Source organism: Leptodactylus fuscus, chromosome 1, assembly GCF_031893055.1.
Source record: "Leptodactylus fuscus isolate aLepFus1 chromosome 1, aLepFus1.hap2, whole genome shotgun sequence".
Taxonomy (NCBI): Eukaryota; Metazoa; Chordata; class Amphibia; order Anura; family Leptodactylidae; genus Leptodactylus; species Leptodactylus fuscus.
The window spans coordinates 125,308,020-125,329,326 of record NC_134265.1 but is presented as its reverse complement, the minus strand read 5'-3'; the positions used below and the strand labels follow the sequence as shown (position 1 = coordinate 125,329,326).

Here is a 21,307-nt window from a genome sequence, read left to right as displayed (position 1 = left end):
GGTGCCAGTCTGTCTGTTTGTACTGCATTATTTTACAATACTGTCTGTTCATTTATATCCTGATACTTCCCACAAGTTCCATTATCACAAGATAATCAACGTCATTAATGTCAGCTGTCAGCGATTGCAATATCTTTATATAACAGAGCCAAGGATTATTTCGTAAGTTAGTTTTTTTCTGTATTTTTTTTATTTATTTTTTTTAAAACCATACTGGGAGCTGCATGTTGTTGGAAACAGCCACATTACAGGGTCCTAATAGTCTAAGAGATGTAAGAGATGTAAGAGGTCAGTATTGGGGTCCAATACTCGTGGCCCCTGCTGATCCTCTGTTTGAAGGTACTGTGGTGCTTTTGTGAGCATTGTGACTCCCTCACTATTTACATGACACAGTATCTGTTTTATAAACACCATGTAGTTTTATTACAGCCTGTAATAATAGTACATGGTTGCTATGAAACAGATGGGGTGTGATCTAATAGTGAAGGAGTCTCACATAGTATAATGTGCTCCACAATGGCCCCCAAACAGTATAATATGCTCCACAGTGGCTCCTACACAGTATAATAAGTTCCACAGTGACCCCACACAGTATAATATGCTCCACAGTGGCCCCCATACAGTAGAATATCCTCCACGGTGATCCCTCATAGTATAATATGCTTCACAGTGGCCCGCACACAATATAATATGCTACACAGTAACCCTACACATTATAATATGCTAGACAGCAGCCCCCACGTAGTATTATATACTCTATAGCAGCCCGTACACAGTATATGCTCTACAGTGTCCCCCTAGAGCCACTTCAAGTGAACCTCACAAAGTTCGACGAATATTCTTGAGGTTCGGCCCTCCACTTTGGTGCTACTATTATACTCTGAGGTATCCTCAGACCCCAGAATATAATAAGTAGAGACCCAGGGGATGTGATTAAAAATAACAAACACTTATACTCACCTTACCTCACCTCTCCTGGGCATCTTTGTCTGGGTCACATGATCTCAGTCACAGGTCGGAAGAGCCCCGGAGAGGATGCCAGGAATCGTCAGAAGCCCAGGAGAGGTAAGTATAAGTATTTCTTATTTTTAGTCACTTCCCCTAGGCTGGCATCTATTGGACTAGGGCCCAGCAACATGCCAGGCCCCTTTCCATTAACAATATGTATGGCAGGCGGGGAACCAGGCATTATGGTGATCTTCAGCTAGCCTGTACCCCTCCGGGTCAGGTTTTGTTTAAAGGGGTATTCCCATCTACATAATTATTTTTAAATTTGTAGATAATTAAAAGTTAAACATTTTTGCAAATATAAGTAATTAAAAATTCTGCAAAGTTTTAAAGATTTTCTCACTCTCTTAGTGGTGACAGTCTGTTATCTTGATCGGTTGCCAATGATACGACCACTAATGCAGAAACTTTCTATGGTCTGGGACTTGTTAGGAACCCAGCCATGCTTTTCTTATTGTACCTGGGATATCAGGCAGGGACACTACATGTATCAGAAGATATCCCGGCCACAATAAGGACATCATGGCTGATTTTCTGACCTTAGAAAGTTTCTGCATTGGTGGTCGTATCCATGGCAACCGATCAAGATAACAGACTGTCACCACTAAGAAAGTTAGAGAAAATCTTTAAAACTCTGCAGAATTTTTAATTACTTATATTTACAAAAATGTTTAACTTTTAATTATCTACAAATTTAAAAATAATTATATAGATGGGAACACCCCTTTAAGTAGTACCTTTAGTGGTGCTGTCTAGTTCTTGTCTCATACAGTTTCTGTCTTGTTATCCCTTTAAGTGGCCTTTGACTAGGGCTCTCTTAGTTCTGTAAGTCATTTAAAACCAGTTTACAAAGCAGCAGGTCTCATGCAGCAGCAAGAAGATTGATGTTTGGGGCTCCTGCAGCAATGTTGACAAGATGGGACCAGGGAGATAAGATATTGGTCTGCCAGTCTACTGTCTGCTAGATCTCATATCAGTGTCTATATAATAATGAATTGGTAGTTTACTTCTTCCTCAGTCCAAAGACCTTTTCCTCAGTGGTGATCTCTGGTTACTCTGTTTCCAAACACTCTTGAAGAAATGCAGGGTATGTTTAGCTTTGGACACCTACGTTTTCTCACTGGTAAAGCAGGGGAGATGTTCAGGAAACAGCAGGTTCAAGAGGTTTTGGTTCTGCAAGCCTGGGGTTCAGTGACATAGGACTGCCTGTTAACCTTATCTACCACTAACTAGCCTGAATAGCTAAAGATGCACTTCTACAAGCCGGGTCAACAGCTACAGTACCTCAGGGCTAACTGACTACATCAATAAAAAAACTCACTCGATAAAGCCCAGGGTGTCCTAGCAAACTCAACCCACCTTCTAGAAGCCCAGAGCACAAGCCAGTTTGCACACCAACACAGAAATGGCAGACTACCAGGGGCCACACGGTGGCTCAGTGGTTAGCACTGCAGCACTGGAGTCCTGGTGTTCAAATCCCGCCAAGGGCAAAAAACCATCTGCAAGGAGTTTGTATGTTCTCCTCGTGTTTGCATGGATTTCCATCCCATATTCCAAAAAAGACATACTGATAGGGAAAAATGTACATTGTGAGCTCTATGTGGGGCTCACAATCTACATAAAAATTTAAAAAAAAAAAAAAAAAAAGAAATGGCGGACTACCTTTAAGGTGAAACAAACTAAAATGCAAGCGTGTCAGCTCACTCACGTGTTTCTGGTCAATGACCCTTGTAGAGTCCACCTTGATTTAGCCGTGTTGTAGTCCTCCTCAGTGAATACGCCTGCACGGAAACCAGCCTCCCAGCTTGAGGTGAAATACAAATAATCGAACGATGAATCCAGCATGCAATCGCTGATTAAAACGTAGCCTTTATTTTTGAAAAAAATCCAGAATAAAAATATGAATCGGTAATTGATATTTCAAAGATAATCCATGATGGCGAGTGGAAAAAACAGCGTCTGGCTGACGCGTTTCGGAGCGCTACAGGGGCTCCATACTCATAATTCATATAGCTGCTAGTCTTGACTTCTTTTATTCTTATGTCATACACCTTCTTATTCAAGTAAAGGTAAGCAAAGAACAACATCGTGTTGGATTTTTGTGAAATTATCATAATTTTACTGTAAGTAAACCAAAAACCTGATAGAAGCATCACAAGCTATGTGTTTGCTGCCACCCACTGGCAACAAAGCATATAGTCCAGCAACCCATCAGCACTGCTACCATATAACCTAAATACATACAAGTGACCATATTTTATATAAAATGTATTTACATACTCTGGAATGACACAAACAATAAATGCCTCCAATAAAGACTTTCCAATTTCATCGGGGTCTTGTCATAAATGTTTCATTGTTTAAAAAAAAAATGCAAGGCTTTGAAAGTTGTAAAGGTGTGTTCACATATGTACAGCTTTATATTCAGTTTCTTGTGTTTTCTATAGGATTTGTTTTTGCACAAGAGACATCAGTTCAGGTGCCATAGGAAAAGTTGGTCTTAGGAAAAGTGAGTATTATATTTGTTTTGCTGTTTAAGCCATAGACAGTTCACAGCAGGTTAGCAGAATTATTTATTTTGAGTTATAATTTTTGTTTTGCAGATTCCCAGGACAACTTCAGATTTGTTAGGGTTAGTTCACACATGAATACCGTGTGGCGTAATTTGGTCCGGAAAAAAAAAATGCTTCAGGAATTATTATTCCTGAAGCGGTTTTTGGACACTAAGGCGTTTTTTGGAGCGTTCTTTGGTTAAAAAAAAACGCCTTAAAAAAGTCAGGTGTTTTTCCCCTCCTGGACAGTGAATGGACCCTAAAAAAAACCGCGTTGCAGTTTCCGCCTCCCATTCACTTGTATTGACTTCCTGAAGCGGAATCCACCTCAAGAAAGTTCATGTCACTTCTTTTTTCCGCTAGCAGCAAAAAAACGCTAGCGGAATAATTAACACTAGGGGTCTCCATAGACGAACATTGTGAGGGGGCGGATTATGACGTGAATTCTGTGCCGTAATCCACCCCCTCTGTGCCTGTGTGAACAAGCCCTTAGAATGCTTATGTGTGTGTGTGTTTTTTTTAAATACTTTATCACTGCCATAGTACTGGACAGCTATCTGAGCTGGGTACAGTTCCGTATGCAACCATCTAGAGTTTGTCAGATACTCTGGTGGATGAATAATATAAAAATAAATTGAAATAAAAGGAGTTCCCTTCCTTTCTTCATAACCAGCCAGATAAAATAAAACAGTTACAGCCTGGCATTACCAAGGTGAGAAAAAGAAAACATGTTCTTTGAGCATTACCAGTATAATAACACCAGCCTGCAGCTGTCCCAGTACCCAACCATCTCTATCTGGCTGGGTACTGGACCGTACCTCGCTCTTCCTAGCACCCCTGTTGGGGTTGTGATCGTGTTTTTACTGGCCTCACATTTAGTAATGGATATTGTCAATGAGAGAGATCCTTTACTAAGGTGGTAATAAAATACTTTTAAAAATGCAAACATTTTTTTATAGAAAAAAAGCTCTCCCACATATCCCTTTTTGACCATTTTATTAAAAAAAAACAAAAAAACATTGAGTAATACAAATTGGAAGTAGTCCAAAACATCCTAGACACCTGTAAAGCTAGACCAAATCAAAAATTAGGCAAGAACCCAGTAGAAAAATATTCCTTCAGCACAAGAGGTCTATAGTAAAACTTGACTTTTATTGGAAAAATATAAAAAATAGGTACCAGACATAGGAAAAAAGATGTAGAAAAACTTACATGGTCAATTCCAAGTATGCATGTATGGTTGAAGACAGACAAGCCTACGCGTTTCGGGACATGGCAATTGCCATGAGTAAGGGACGGATGTCCCGAAACGCGTAGGCTTGTCTGTCTTCAACCATACATGCATACTTGGAATTGACCATGTAAGTTTTTCTACATCTTTTTTCCTATGTCTGGCACCTATTTTTTATATTTTTCCAATAAAAGTCAAGTTTTACTATAGACCTCTTGTGCTGAAGGAATATTTTTCTACTGGGTTCTTGCATTGTTCCACCCCAGCCGGGGGTGTATTTTTTCGTGCACTCTTGGTCTAGCTGATTCTCTTTAAGATTTATGGTGAGCTGTGGACTGTGTTTTTTCTTGTGCAAATCAAAAATTAGTGGCAAAAAAAGACTATTATTATTTCCGTTACTCCCATGGAAGTGAATGGGACAACAGGGAGCTGTGTTGTTTTTACTAGGACTGGTCCCAGTGACAGATGACTAGATGATTTTAACTGACATCGGGGCCAGGTCAGAGGGAGGAATGGGGTTGGGGGAGCTAGTGTGGAAGTTAAATAGCAGGAAGCTGAACCTAGTAAACAAATGCAGAAAATACCAGGAGCTCCCAGAAACACCCAGAAATCACTCAAAACACTGCCAAAGGTATATGGGTACATTTATTAACCCATTAATATCACTAACAGACCTTTTTTAAAAAATAAAACTAAAATTTTTTTTGCCCAGAAAACTCCTTTAAGTGCCAAGAGTAACCCTTGCACTTAAGGACTGGTGTAACTCTTGAGAGGAGTGCACCAGTTCTACACAAACTACCTCAGCGCTTAGTATAGCAAAGACTGCTATCAGCTATGGCAAACTTATACAGAAGGCAGAGCAAGGAGGCTCTCAACCAGCTCTGTGAGTAGAGAGGCATAGAAAACAGCTGACAAGACCAAAGACCTGCTAATCTCTACGCTGGTGGAGCAGGACTTGGTGCTGGGGCAAGAAACCATCGCTACTTCAGAAAGCCCAGCAGTTGACCCTGTCCCAAAGATGACGTCTCTTGGGGAAATGAATAGCCCTTTGGGGGAAATAGACTTTTCTTTACAACTGGTCTTACAACTGCTGGGCCCCAGTGACTCTAGTGAGTGCCTATAGCTGATCCTCTAATATCACCAGGCGGAGAGATAGGCGACAGAATGTCAAGCAGCTGCTGCAGAACATCAGGCCGAGGGGGAATTACAATTAGTGATGGCAAGGCTACAGAGGAGTAGCAGCTTTTCCTCGACCAAAGTCCAAGACATCCATACCCCGAAGCTTCATTTGAAGAACTTCCTTGTCATGGAGAAGGATGGGAACTTGGACTTTTTTTCTGCAGAAGTTTGAAAAAACTTGCCGGCGATACCCTTTGCCCTGTCAGCAGTGGGCACAGTATTTAACTCCAGGGTTAAAGGGTTAAGCCCTGGAAGCTTTTGCTGATCTGCCACCTGAGTTGGATGTGGACTATGATGCTATTAAGGAGGTTATAATCAAAAACCTCACCCCAGAGGTGTACTGCAAAAAGTTCCAGAATATACAGCAGGACTCCACCTGCAGCTATGCAGATGTTGTGGGCAGCTTACAGACTACCTTCTGACAATGAATCAGAGGATTGTCTGAGGGCCTTGAGGATCTTATGATCAAAGACCAGTTTCTCCATGTTTGTCCTCTGGATGTCCATCAGTTTGTGAGTGACTGGGAGCCTATAACAGTAGTCCAAGCTTTGCAGATTCCAGATTTGTATGAGACCAACAGGATGCCAAAAGCCAAGGGTGGAACATCACTACAGCGGTCACCAAGCTGGAAGGAGAGGCAAGACAGGAGTTCACACAGCCACAGGCAAATGTTTTAGGTGTAACAGGGTGGGCCATGTAAGGTCAGCTTGCTCAGAGAGAGCGGGGCAGTGGTAACATCCACCCAACCAGTAATGACATTAGGAGGCACAGCAGAAGATGCTACCACTGTAGGGTTTTTTTTGTTTTGTTTTTAACAGGCCATTACCTGAGTAACTCCAGCAGGTAACAGGTCCTATTTACCTACCTATCCTGGCTCCTGCTCTGGCCCACCTATGCTTCCCCTTCTGTGGAGGTGGCTGTGAGCAGGATCTGTAAGTAAGGCTGCAGACCCACGAACCCTACAAATACCTCTATCATTATACTTGTGGGTCTATCACTTGGTCAGGAGAAGGGGGGCCCATGTCAAATGTTAGCATTGGGGCCCCGCCATTGCTAGTTACGCCAATGCCTAGAACTCTCCCAGTTAGAGTTTAGGTCTGGGGAGAACATGAGAGACTGCCAGGATGGAGTCTCTGACCTTTTCCTCAATGCCCTAGGCAACATTGGCTGTCTGGAGTATAGACCTGCTAAAGAGTCAGCGAATCCTGCTTTGGTGGATTTAGCCCTGCTGTGTATTACATGATTATCCATTTATTAGTAAGGGAGCCATGTAGTGTTATATATTGCTGACAAGTTCTACACTTTGCAGGTCTTTTTAAAGGGGTTTTAAAGGACCCTTTCAAACAACTTATCAGGGGGCGCTCAGAGTGTCAGACTCTTCACTGGTCTTTTTTGATGTTTTATCTTTATCAGCAATAAAAAAACAAGAACTGGACAACCCCTTTAACATCTTGATATGACATTCACTTGAATTATACCGCTATATACATGTCTACTGCTTGTCTAGCAAAACTGTAAATCAGACCTTCCAATGCTATATGTTTGGAAAGCCTCTGTACCTGTATAACATAATAGTTCCTTCTTTATTACTTCTTTATATCAACCTATATAACAAAAGAGCAGTTATCAGCCATCATGCCACACAGCAGTCAGAAAGTGCATCCTGTCTGTAAACATGACATGTCCATCTGGATGAATCCGTAAGTGCAGTTGTTGTAAAAAGCAAATCCAATATCATTTAACAGCTATAAACCTAAAGTTTAGATTACAGAAAACCAAAGCATGTTATTCCAGGGAATGTTCTGATTTCCCCAGAGAAAATCCGTGGTCCAAAAAAAACAGTACTGGTTCTCTGAAAGATGGTTCATTGAGAAACTGTTTAACTTATCGGCCATGTAAACAAGAATCTTCCTGTAGCAATTAACACAGATCTGTTAGGGTCACGAGGAACCATCCAAAACATTTTATTCCAACTTTTTCTAAACTATACTTAGCACAGACCCACACATCTATCACTTCTTACCGTCCCTGTAAATTCTCTGCATCCCAGTTTGCTTTGCTGATGCAGAATTCTATAAATAAGCCCAAAAAGTGAAGATGGGAAATATTGTTTATTTCTTTACTGGATCTCTGTAACACTGTATGTGTGGATAACGGACAGATATGTGATATATACTGTATAACAAATGCAAGGATTCTACAGATTTAGTTTCTAAATCTGCTCTAAGAGTTCCTGGAAATGCAGCTGGTAAGAGTCCATGGAGCATTAAGCGCTCACAGCTACTGAAGTCATCGAATGCGCATTTGTACATGGAACCACTGAGAGATTAATGGACTCCTTCTGCAGCTGCATTTTACTCATTTATTTCTTCTTTTAGTGTAAAGTTCTTTTTCTACCATAAACATTTGACATACAGTTAGGGCCAGAAATATTTGGACAGTGACACAAGTTTTGTTATTTTAGCTGTTTACTAAAACATGTTCAGAAATACAATTATATATATAATATGGGCTGAAAGTGCACACTCCCAGCTGCAATATGAGAGTTTCCACATCCAAATCGGAGAAAGGGTTTAGGAATCATAGCTCTGTAATGCATAGCCTCCTCTTTTTCAAGGGACCAAAAGTAATTGGACAATGGACTCTAAGGGCTGCAATTAACTCTGAAGACGTCTCCCTCGTAAACCTGTAATCAATGAAGTAGTTAAAAAGTCTGGGGTTGATTCCAGGTGTGTGGTTTTGCATTTGGAAGCTGTTGCTGTGACCAGACAACATGCGCTCAAAGGAACTCTCAATTGAGGTGAAGCAGAACATCCTGAGGCTGAAAAAAAAGAAAAAATCCATCAGAGAGATAGCAGACATGCTTGGAGTAGCAAAATCAACAGTCGGGTACATTCTAAGAAAAAAGGAATTGACTGGTGAGCTTGGGAACTCAAAAAGGCCTGGGCGTCCACGGATGACAACAGTGGTGGATGATCGCCGCATACTTTCTTTGGTCAAGAAGAACCCGTTCACAACATCAACTGAAGTCCAGAACACTCTCAGTGAAGTAGGTGTATATGTCTCTAAGTCAACAGTAAAGAGAAGACTCCATGAAAGTAAATACAAAGGGTTCACATCTAGATGCAAACCATTCATCAATTCCAAAAATAGACAGGCCAGAGTTAAATTTGCTGAAAAACACCTCAAGAAGCCAGCTCAGTTCTGGAAAAGTATTCTATGGACAGATGAGACAAAGATCAACCTGTACCAGAATGATGGGAAGAAAAAAGTTTGGAGAAGAAAGGGAATGGCACATGATCCAAGGCACACCACATCCTCTGTAAAACATAGTGGAGGCAACGTGATGGCATGGGCATGCATGGCTTTCAATGGCACTGGGTCACTTGTGTTTATTGATGACATAACAGCAGACAAGAGTAGCCGGATGAATTCTGAAGTGTACCAGGATATACTTTCAGCCCAGATTCAGCCAAATGCTGCCAAGTTGATCGGACGGCGCTTCATAGTACAGATGGACAATGACCCCAAGCATACAGCCAAAGCTACCCAGGAGTTCATGAGTGCAAAAAAGTGCAACATTCTGCAATGGCCAAGTCAATCACCAGATCTTAACCCAATTGAGCATGCATTTCACTTGCTCAAATCCAGACTTAAGGCGGAAAGGCCCACAAACAAGCAAGACCTGAAGGCTGCGGCTGTAAAGGCCTGGCAAAGCATTAAGGAGGAAACCCAGCGTTTGGTGATGTCCATGGGTTCCAGACTTAAGGCAGTGATTGCCTCCAAAGGATTCGCAACAAAATATTGAAAAAAAAAATATTTAGTTTGGGTTATGTTTATTTGTCCAATTACTTTTGAGCTCCTAAAATGTGGAGTGTTTGTAAAGAAATGTGTACAATTCCTACATTTTCTATCAGATATTTTTGTTCAACCCTTCAAATTAAACGTTACAATCTGCACTTGAATTCTGTTGTAGAGATTTCATTTCAAAACCAATGTGGTGGCATGCAGAGCCCAACTCGCGAAAATTGTGTCACTGTCCAAATATTTCTGGCCCTAACTGTATAAAGTACATTAAGAGGTTGTGCCAAAATTTCTAAATTGTGAACCCCCATTAATTCCAAGAAGAGGGGTCCTTTTGTTTAGAGGGGAGGGGATAGACTCTTCATTTTTCTATCAATCTCTCTACTGTATATTATAAAAATGAGTTTCTGTCTGTCTGTTCTTTATGCGCAACCAAACAACTGGACCAATCTTCACCAAATTTGGCACACAGATACTTCAGGCATCCAGGAAGGATTAAGATGAGGCCTCAACTCGCTCAGACGTACCGTTCCGGAGATACAGTATTCCCAAAACAATGACCCCCATTAGCCAATACAAACCTGCAAGTCTTTCACTCATATTCCAACTGCAATACACATGATCACTCCACATGCACAATACAACACTAATATCGAAACTGAGAAACATGCATCAGAGGATTAGGTAAACAGGTCAGCATACAACAACACATACCAGAGAATTAGATACACAACTCAGCACATAGTACCACATGCTGGAGGATTGGATACGCGCGTCTGCACACAGTTCTAAACGACGGAATACTAGATACGCGCCTCTGCACACAGTGCCACACGCCGGAGGATTAGATGCGTGTGTCAACACACTGTACCACACGCTGGAAGATTAGATACATGCGTCTGCACACAGAACCACAAGCCAGAGGATTATATATGCGCGTCAGCACACAGTACCACATGCCAGAGGATTAGATACACGCCTCTACACACAGTACCACATGCTGGAGGATTAAATACGCGCATCTGCACACAGTTCCACATGCCCGAGGATTAGATACGCGCGTCTGGACAGAGTACCACACACTGGAAAATTAGATATGCACGTCTGCACACAGTTCCACACGCCGGAGGATAGTTAGGCATGTCTACACACAGTTCCACACGTTGGAGGGTTAGATCCGCGCGTCTGCACACAATACCACTCGCCGGAGGATTAGATAGGCAACCTCTGCACACCGGACCACATGCCGGAGGATTAGATATGCGCCTCTGCACACAGTACCACACGCAAGAGGATTAGATATGCATGTCTGCACACAGCTCCACATGCCGGATGATTAGATACGTGCATCTGCACACAGTTCCACATGCCGGAGGATAGTTACACACGTCTACACACAGTTCCACACATCGGAGGATTAGATCTGCATATCTGCACACAGTACCACTTGCTGGAGGATTAGATAGGTGACCTCTGCACACAGGAACACATGACGGAGGATTAGATATACACCTCTGCACACAGTACCACACGCCAGAGGATTAGATACACGCATCTGCACACAGGACCACACGCTGGAGGATTAGATACACTCTCCTGCACACAGGAACACACGCCGGAGGATTAGATATGCACGTCAGCACACAGTACCACACACTGTAGGATTAGATACGCGCGTTTGTACACAGTACTACATGCCGGAGGATTAGATACCTGCCTCTGCACAAAGTTCCACACGACGGAGGATTAGATACATGTGTCTGCACGCAGGCCCACACGTTGGAGGATTATATATGTGCGTCTGCACACAGATCCATATGCCGGAGGATTAGATACATGCCTCTGCACACAGTACCACACCACAGATGATTAGGTATACAGCTCAACACACAGTATCACACATCAGAGCTTTACTCCAGGTTTCCACTTTAAAGAAGTTTTATGTTTAGACTAATTTGGGATGATATTTTTTTTTAATTAAAAGGCTTGTACCATCAATACAAATGTCAATACATGGGATATGCATGTTAGAAAAACTTTGTACACAACGTTTGTGTTTGCCCTCAAGCTGCATTCTTGGAAAAATATCACTGCAGTTTTTCTCTTTTTTTATTTTTATAAATTCTTTATTTATAAACAATTTACAAGAATGCAAAACAAAAAGCAAGACCATAACATAGCAGGACCAGAGAATACCGGACCTACAAAACAAAGTCATACAAATAGACACGTCCAAACAGACAAAACAAGACAATAAAAGTCAACATAAATAAATAAAACAACACACCTAGAGGCAAAAAGGATGGGAGGACAGAGGGAAAAGAAAGAGAAAAAGAAAAAAGAAAAAAAAGGGGAGGGGATCACATTGAGCACCATCCACTGACCCCCCCATCAGCAAAGATGTAACAGCCAGGAATCCAAGGGACGACTCACGCTAGGTTCGGAAAAGGAGGTCTGCAAGGTGAGGCAGGAAGAGAGCCGGAGGGCATGGTAGACAAATCTGAAAAACCTGGCTAAACCACCGTATGCAAAAGAGTTCCCCCCTCCAGACCACAGCACCAACAGAGAGGAGAAAAGGATGGGAAAATCCTATGCAATCACGCTGGTACACAATACCACTGCGGCAAGAACTTGTAACAGGCCTCCTGGTACTTACTGGCTATAGAGAGTTCATGGGCGAATCAGAGAGTTCTGGAAGAGCGACTCCCACTAGACCAAGAAGGAGGAGCAATGATCTGGAGGAGGGAAGACTAGAAGCAAGTAGAAACTGAAGGACCAATTCCCCCTGGCCTTGGACTCAGAATAGCAGCTAAGGTACGCATCCGGACACTTACGAAATGAAAAAAGCGGGGGCTGAACTCTCCCAAAAATGCGTCTCCTGGATAAAGGCAACGTGGATCCTCTTACCCCAAATCAGGTAGAGCAGTATTGAGACCGTTGGCATCAATGGAGACGAAAGCCGCTGCAGTTTTTCATGCAGTTTTTTGAGCCAAAGCGAGAAGTTGATCCAGCATAGAGGAGAAGTATAAATCCTTTCTTTATATTTTCCATTCCTTTTAAATCCACATCAGGCTTTGACTCCAAAAACATTACCTAAAATTGCTACAAAAATTGTGGTGTCTTTGTGAAAAATGCTATGTGTAAAAGCATGTTAAGCAAATGATGTGCCATGCAGTTTTTTTTGTTCTATTGTATTCCATATAAATGCAGAATTTATAAAAAAAAAAAAATTAAAAACAATCATACTCACTTTTCCCCGGTGCTCTGGTGCCTGCCAATGTGGTCCGGTCTTCTCTGTCCTGTGCTGACGTGTAGCGAAAGTACCAGCCACACGTGATATGGAGACACCATAGCTATATTCATATACTGTACTGCACTATATTGCAAGCAAATATCCACTCCGACTGTCAACACATCATGTTCCCTACTTCAAATAGCCGCTGTTTGATGTCTAGAGACACCTATAAACTCCAAATATATTGATACAGAGATGATAATGACATCTGAGTCAATTATTATATAGCAGAGAACCTTATATCAGCTCAAGAGCAGGGAACCCCTATAGCTGTGTATCCCCAACAGAGAAACATATAAGGTGTCAAAACGTACCCTCTAAAAAACTGCTTTAAATCTGGTACATTTATAGATTGTCTGAAATTACATTGTCTAAAAATGTGGGCTGTTGTATTCTTCTGAATGAAACTGGGGGCATACAGAGGGTAAACACCTCATCCCCCTATACAAAATAGTGCTGTAGTTTGGCAAAGCACGTACGCCTTTATAAAGGCCAGTTGCTGATGTAGATTGCTCTTCTCCACAGGTGGAGATACATCAAGAATGATGCAAAGAAAAATTGAAGCAATTTCCTATAATAACCAATGTAGATGCTTTTTGTTTTCCAAAAGAAAAGGAATCCAATTGGCTACCAAGGACACCTATTCCACTTCTCTTTTACATCAGTTCTGGACCTAGATAATCATGTTGGCATAATTTCCAATACTTCTTGGAAATGGACAAGAAGGAGCATGGTCTCCCACATAAGGGCAGAATATGGGTAAAATTAACCCCTAATTTAGGTGGTGGGGTGTGGACGTTCCTGGGTTTGAAAAGGGTGTCCCCATTTGGGTTCTGGTTGGAGCTGAGGAGGGTCTAAAGTTTCTCGAAATCTTGTTGCCAACCATGCTTACTGATGTTCTGTCAATACGCATTACTACACCATATAATAAATACTTATCATGATAAAATACCTTCTATGTTGGCCATACATATAATGCCTAGGCTGAGTTCACAAGTATCACTTGTCCAGCAAATAAAGGCATGCCTGAGCTGGACACAACTGATGACATTTTTGAGTACTTTGTGAACCATTCTGGGGTTCATAGCCAAGCAGAAGCCAGAACAATGGTGCATGCTTCGTCTTTCTTTGGGGTGCTGGGTAATATCTGGCATGGCAACTGATGTCAAATGCTAAAATCCATTCCAATAGAAAACAACTGATCATTTTATATGGTCAGGAACATTCAGGGTTACAATACAGTCCTTGTATCCCCTTTCTTCCCTTATTTTTTTTCCCTTCTTCTCCCCAATATTCCTTCTTTTTCTCCTGGTTTTACTTTTTCTGCTGCTCAGACACCTGTGTAGATTCTTGCACAGTCCCAGGTCTTCCTTGCAGCCATCACTAACAGGGGGTGTGTCTGCTCCCCACTGCTCACAGCAGTCCATGGACTGACCACTGTATACTACTATATACCTAGTCCTGACCTATGGAGATCCACAGTACAATGATAATAAAGGTTCCAGTGGCTTCCTGCTTCCATGTCATGTACTACTAGGTCACATCTAATGGCTGCAGTGCCGCCCAGCCTCTTACTGTGTCACAGCAGGAGATCCATAGGCTCTGTGTCTAATGCAGCCTCTAGATTTATGTGCATATATATAAGACTGCGGGTCCTGGAGCCCATGTACAGAACATGGCACGTGTCTATCTAGCTCATGTAATCCCCCCAATAAAAGTGTCTATCCATATATTGTGGAGCCCCTTCCTCCATGCCTGGATTTACTATCCCCTGTCTCTGGAGTAGCTGCAGAGGCTGCAGACATGGAAACAGGGCTACAAAGGGAGAGTGAGTGAGGAGCAGCAGGATCTTTATTGCACAGGTTGTAGTATGAGGAGGGGGATGGAAGAAAGCTGGAGAGCAGGGCTGACAGTGACACTTCCCCATAGAGGAGGCAGCAGCAGCAGATGCAGAAGCAGCGATCATGTCACCCACAATATCCAGATCCTGCGCTGTGATCTGCTCTCCCATCCCTGCAGCTGAGCCCATGACACCAGGCTGGGGGGCTGCAGCAGCAGCAGCACACTGTGTATAGACATAGATAGACACCATGTACTAGCCACAGCTCTAGTCTCTGGGGTCACTGACTCTGCTCACCCCACCCTCTGGGAGACATTACCCTGCTTCCACCTGAAGACTGTGCGCACATCCAGCAAGGGAACCCTGAACTGCAACCTCTTCACACTTGTCGACTAGCAAGATGCATAGCCGCATACATAGAGCCATCGTCTGAGCAGCACACCTAGCCAAAGAGGCAGAAGCTTCACCCACCAGGAGACACCACAATGCCCCCCACCATGAGAACACCACACAAGGGAGGTCAGAAGATGGTCTGCTAACAGGAGAGAACTGTGAGTACACCCATGCCTACTGCTGTGTGCAGAAATAGGAATATATATATATATATATATATATATATATATATATATATATATTGAGCCATAGATGAATGCATGGATGGATATATAGCTTCAGATTTCAGGGGGTTCCTTTCTGCATGCATGGCCTTATTGAGCAAATTTCATGTCTGTTGTGATTTGGGAGGAGAACGCTGATGTATTGGAAGGACCATCAGTTTATGGTTTTTCCGCTCATTGTAGACTTGTGTCTGCATAGAGACATTAATGATCCCAAAAAACATGAAAATAAGCCTAGTATTGTGTGTATGGAGAGAAGACTTGCTGACAGCACCTAGGAGCTATGTATTTAGTATGCCAAGATTGTACAGAGCATAGCCGTGTGACAATGCATTAAACAACAAATACACTACATCATTTTCAGAATCTGTGTTTTTTTTTGCAGATGCCCACCTCTTCCAGAAAATGCTTATGGACATATGGCCTGAAGAGCTGACAACTGACCACCAGGACTTAGGACTTGTTTATAGAAAGGCTTTCTTAAGGAGGACATTAGACTTTGGAGGCTGCATAAGGAGCAAATGTACAATGTGCGTCTTCTTTAGCCTTATAATAGGTGTTAAAATGAAATTCCACGGGGCACGTAGTTGTATGAAAGAGACAAGAATGCTGCCATAAACAACCTCATGTTCTTGCTTTAGTGTAATATTCTGCATTTATGTCAAGTGTGAAAACCAGCCGTGAACACGTCATTTAATTGCCTCTTCTAGGCTTTAACAGTGCAAACTTCTGCTCCAGTCTGTCCAACCACTTGTTCCACCAGTCATATACCTGCCTGATACTGGGGTGACAGATTTTGGTGCCTGCGCTTTTCTTCTTCTTTCTGTCATGTCACGTCCAGGTATCCTTCAGTCAGTTAGTGGTCAAAATTTTGGAGGTCAAGGGGCTCCTCCGAGAGTTGTGGTCTGGGAATGGTTGAATGAGCATGGACGCTGGAGACCATATACTGCAACTGTATGTCATCATATTGAGAATGCTTTACGAGAAGATGGAAGGGGACGAGTGGCATTAGGGCAGGTGGACACACAGCTAGCGCCATATGTCATTGATCTCCAGACTATGCATCAGTACCGCCAGGACACAGGTAATACTTGGGACATTTTCATTGCTCAATGTATACAATGATTTAAATATTCCTGAGTTTCTGTTATCATTTTTAGATCATGGAAAAATTGTTTTATGAAAAAATATGAATATTATGGGTAATTTAAAAAAATCAAATATTTTCTGAGAATAGCCAGAGAGATGGTGTTAACCCAAACCATGAGTGTCTTTTTTTTTTTTTTTTTTTTTTTTTTTTTTTAGCTCCTGCCTCTGATCTGTTAGAATGAACCAAATATAAGGCTAGATTCACACCAGCGCTCTCTCTCAGATTGGGGATTTTGTCCCCAAATCTACTTGAAAAAACAGGACTTTTCTCTCCACATTTTATGGGCGAAAACCTGACAGGCCCCATTATAGTCTATGAGGTCCATAGGTAATCACTTTTTAAGCAGATTGTTTTTCTGTTTTTCAGGTCCCTAAGCGGACCCGAAGAACAGAAACGGGGCGCGGGTGTGAACCTAGAGTAAGCTTGTTGGTGTACACACACAAACACATATTACAAAATGCTTTCAGTTGAGGTTTACCATTATCAAAAGGTCTCTATAGATTGCAGACACAGACATAAGCAGACTGACTATTTGTGGATTAAAGGGGTTCCACAAAATTGACATTTATTCACTTTAAGTTGGATAGACCATAAGCATTTTATCTATGGAGGTCCCACCACAGGGCTCCTCACTGATCACAAGAAGTGAGGTCTTGTGTCCCTAGTTCCTCCTCACTCCATGACCATGGTGTGGATGCATTGGAGTAAAAGTGTACCACTCCATAGTATATGGGACTGATGAGAAGACAGCCGAGCACTCTACTTGGCTATCTATTTCAGCGGATTTGCATGCTCAACTGTCTCTCTATTCAAGCTCCTCCTTACTGTGGCAGTGCAGTGACAAAAAATGTAGGACACAGGACCCTTGTTCTTGTGAATATTGGGGTTTGCCGTCCCAGTAAAGTGAATGAGATTTCATATAATCGTACCAGCGCAGTGCAGAAAAAAAATGCTGTAGAAATTGCACTATGGTGTGTTTTTCTTTCAAAAAGCAACATGCAACCAGTATATATGCCTGCAGAAAAGCTGCTACTTTGTTGTGGTTATCCTTTCCCCATGTTAAAACCTCATAGACATAAAAAAGCAAATATTTTCAGTCCTGTGTCTTTTACCTTTTGTTGCAATTTTAGTTTAAACAATATTTATTGTATAACAATAACACATACTGCATACAGGTAGAAACAAAGCAAATAGTACATAGCATAATACACAGAACCTAAGAATCCAAGGAGACCAGTCCAGATTGAAATGTGGCGAGTATCGGGAATAGTGATAACTGATTTTTTTTCATGGAGCATTATCGTGTCAACACTGCTATGGTGCGATTTTTAGCCTGTCCTCGGTTTCTTATTTTCTGCTATTCCGCAGCTTTTTTCCTCAGCTTTTTTTTCTGCAGGTTTTCTGCACTGAGTGTCCTAAGCCTACATTCATACAACAGGGAAAATTGGCCGTGTGTCGACTATTTTTAACTGCCATCACATGGATGCATTACTGCATTTGAATGGGGCTGTTCACATGACTGAGTTTTTTGACAGTCCGTTTTAATGGCTGTAGGAAAATACCACTCAAATAGTCACTTACTGGAGAAGCGAAACTATGGCTGTGTGGGCACTGCTAGGCATTTCCTGTATGTGTAGAGACACTAGGAAGTTAAGATCAACTGGGACTTGGCAGTGTTGGTACATGAGAGGTGGGGGATGGTGGGTAATAATGCTGGGTACTTTTTAGACATATTTTTTCATGTCTGCAGTGATTAAGAGGCTTGAGACCGGAGCCCACGGTCGGAAACGCCGTGATTTGCCTGCGGTGGAAATGCTGCGGGAAAAATTGCAGCGTTTTACGGTAATTGCAAAGTGGATGGGATTCATGTGAATCCCATGCCCACTTTGTGGGTAAAACCGCAGCACAGACTTGCTGCGAATTCTAAAACTGGCACGTTTTTAGAAATCGCAGCATGTCAATTATATCTACAGAAATGCCGTTGGCTTCCTCGTAGATATAACTGTAACAGAAAATCTGCGGAGGAAAACTCAGAGAAATTTCTGTTTAAAGCGCTGCTGGAAGAACCGCGATGCATTCCCGCCATGATTGTTTCTGCAGTTCTTTAGTGCTGCGGATCGTCCCGTGGCGCCATAGCCTTAATAAGGATTCCAGATCACCCTTAGGCATGGGGGCCCACAGCATTTTACAGTAGCTGTGCGAATCCCATCCACAAATTGTAAAAAGATAGGCACAGCAGACATGCTGCAATTTCCAAAACCGTCCCCATTTTTAAATCGCGGAATTTCGGTTATAACTATGGAAACGCCAGCAGTTTCCCTATAGGTATAATGCAAGTAGAAAGTCTTCAAAGGATACCTCTGCGGACTTTCCGTGAAAAGCGCTGTAGGAAAAACTGCAGTATTTTCTTGCAGTGGCCTGCTACTTGGGGCCTTAGTCTTATGGTATGTTTTCATGTCACAGGTCTGCCTAAGGCAAATCTGGTATGCATTTACAAGAATATCCACAAGGCTGACACTTGGATAACCACCACAAATTTGTAGTAGATGTGCCGGTATAATATGAAGTTTTCCCGAGTGAAATCTGTAGAAATAATGGACATGTCTGTTATTTGTTTTGTGCTCTGCAGCCAAACAACCACTTGGAGTTTTGCCAATACATGTCCACAATGTTACAGAAATCCTATTCACTTGCATTGGATTTCGATTAGGTGAGGAATTTGGTCATGGATCCACACAAAATCGAAATCCAAATGTGTAAATGGGGCCATATTCTATAAGCAGTCATCACCTGGGAAAACCAAGAAGTGTTGGACCTAAGTAAACTGTAAGCAAATTTATAAGACTGTGCAAAAATATGACAGCTCTGAGGCTTTGAGATATGGGATATTCATAAGTTAATTGCTCTTTGTAGGAATTCTCTGGAACATTGATGGCTTATTTGTAGGATAGGACGTTAATATTTGAATGGGGATGGAGGGGGGTTCAAGCCCCTAGATCCTCGATATAGAATGGGTGCAACTTTATGGTTTAATTCACTCTTCTGTTCCTAGGATGAACCAGGAGAACCGATTAAACAATGCATGAAAGCAATCTTAAGTGGCCGTAGTGTTCCTACAAAAGCCACATCACCTCCATTGTTTTTACACATAGTGGGGCCTAGTACTGCAGTTTTTCTGTTCAAGTGACTGTGAAAACCTGCAGTACCAGGCATAGCCACTATATGACTCTGTGTCTGTGCAAACAATGAGGACAAAATAGCACTCCTAGGTACCCATGGCCTCTTCGCTGTTGGTGGGACTCTGACCAATAGATTATGATGGCCTATAGATAGGACATCAGTATTAGATGTCTGCAAACCCTTTAAACACTGGTATTGCCGTTTTTCCAATGCAATGCTTCTCAGTAATCATCTCAATCTTGTTTTCATTCTCTCTTCTATGGAGTAATTTGGGATGTCTTGTTACTTGTCTGGGAAGAAATCAAACACTGACATTTTCTATTTGGTTAGAATATACTAAACATTAACACAAGTCGGCATGTTTGCACGCAGATGTTATCGAAGGCAGGAAATATTTTCAATTATACTTGTGATGAAAAGCCTGAATCATGTACCTTGTGCAATGTAATCCAGGTAACCTTTTACAGCTATACGCAGCCATTACAGCAGTGGATGGGCTCTTAGATAATAGATATTTCTATGTTTTTCCTCATTTCTCAATTCGGTGTAATCTTGCGACAAATAATAACAGGGTGGCAGATACTCCAAATATAAGGTGATCAAGTGGGGTAAAGTGTCTTGCTTATAGACGCATAGAAAGATCTGTATTGCCTTCCACAATTTATTCATCAAATGCAAACACATATCATGTTGGGGGGGGGGGAGGAAACATCCCTAGGAAAAGGCTTGGAAACACTTTGCTTGGTTTCAAGGCTGGTATCAATTTTTCATGGCAGGATAGACAGAAGGGTCAGTGCTTTATCCTGCACCAGTTTACTGTATATGCTGCATTAAGACATCAGGATAACACATGTAACACAATACAGTCACTGATCCACAAAGGCCTCCTGAAGCTGCTTCTTCTGCCCAGGGACTCTTTAAGTTGGATGGCCCTTGGGGACAGCTTCATCTCATCCAGAAAACACACCTCCCAACAGGATTATTAATTATCTGCTTGTTGTTGTGACCGCAGACCTGCAGAGTCAGAGGAGAGGGAGGGAGGGCTTGGCAAGAAAAGGAAAGCTGACGTTTATATCCATGTTATGTTACAGCAAATGTTTCTTCCAAATAAAGATAAAACACTTATTGTGGCAGCTGACTAGATTACATTTTTTTTCCCATTTAACCTCATTGATATAGAATATTGCATTCTGAAAAATTTACATTAACATCACATTTTTAACAAGATGAAAGGAGCAAAAAGAAACAGTGCACTTCCTTGAGGAGTCAAAGTTGTAATTTTGGGCCTTCTGCTGACACCTCCTGGCCAACATCTTTTCCTGAACACCCTTGATGTCTAAACCCAAGTTATTCTTCCATAGTTTGACTGGACTTTCTTTAGGTTGGAACTTGTGAGAAGGTGACAGAGAGGGTGCTGGAATCTCGCTATATCTCCCCCAGGTTTTTAAAGG

At 42.0% G+C, this 21,307-nt stretch overlaps 1 protein-coding gene across 1 annotated transcript in view; it reads left to right on the top strand.

Moving 5' to 3' along the window:
- The first annotated feature begins 14,862 nt into the window (after positions 1-14,862).
- The window catches only part of DTX1 (deltex E3 ubiquitin ligase 1), a 51,890-nt gene continuing 45,445 nt past the window's right edge, over positions 14,863-21,307 (top strand). Inside the window, exons 1-2 of the mRNA XM_075276563.1 lie at positions 14,863-15,460; positions 15,912-16,610. Of these exons, the coding sequence (XP_075132664.1) occupies positions 16,355-16,610 (256 nt within the window). The 5' untranslated portion in view covers positions 14,863-15,460; positions 15,912-16,354. The remainder of the gene's footprint in view (positions 15,461-15,911; positions 16,611-21,307) is intronic.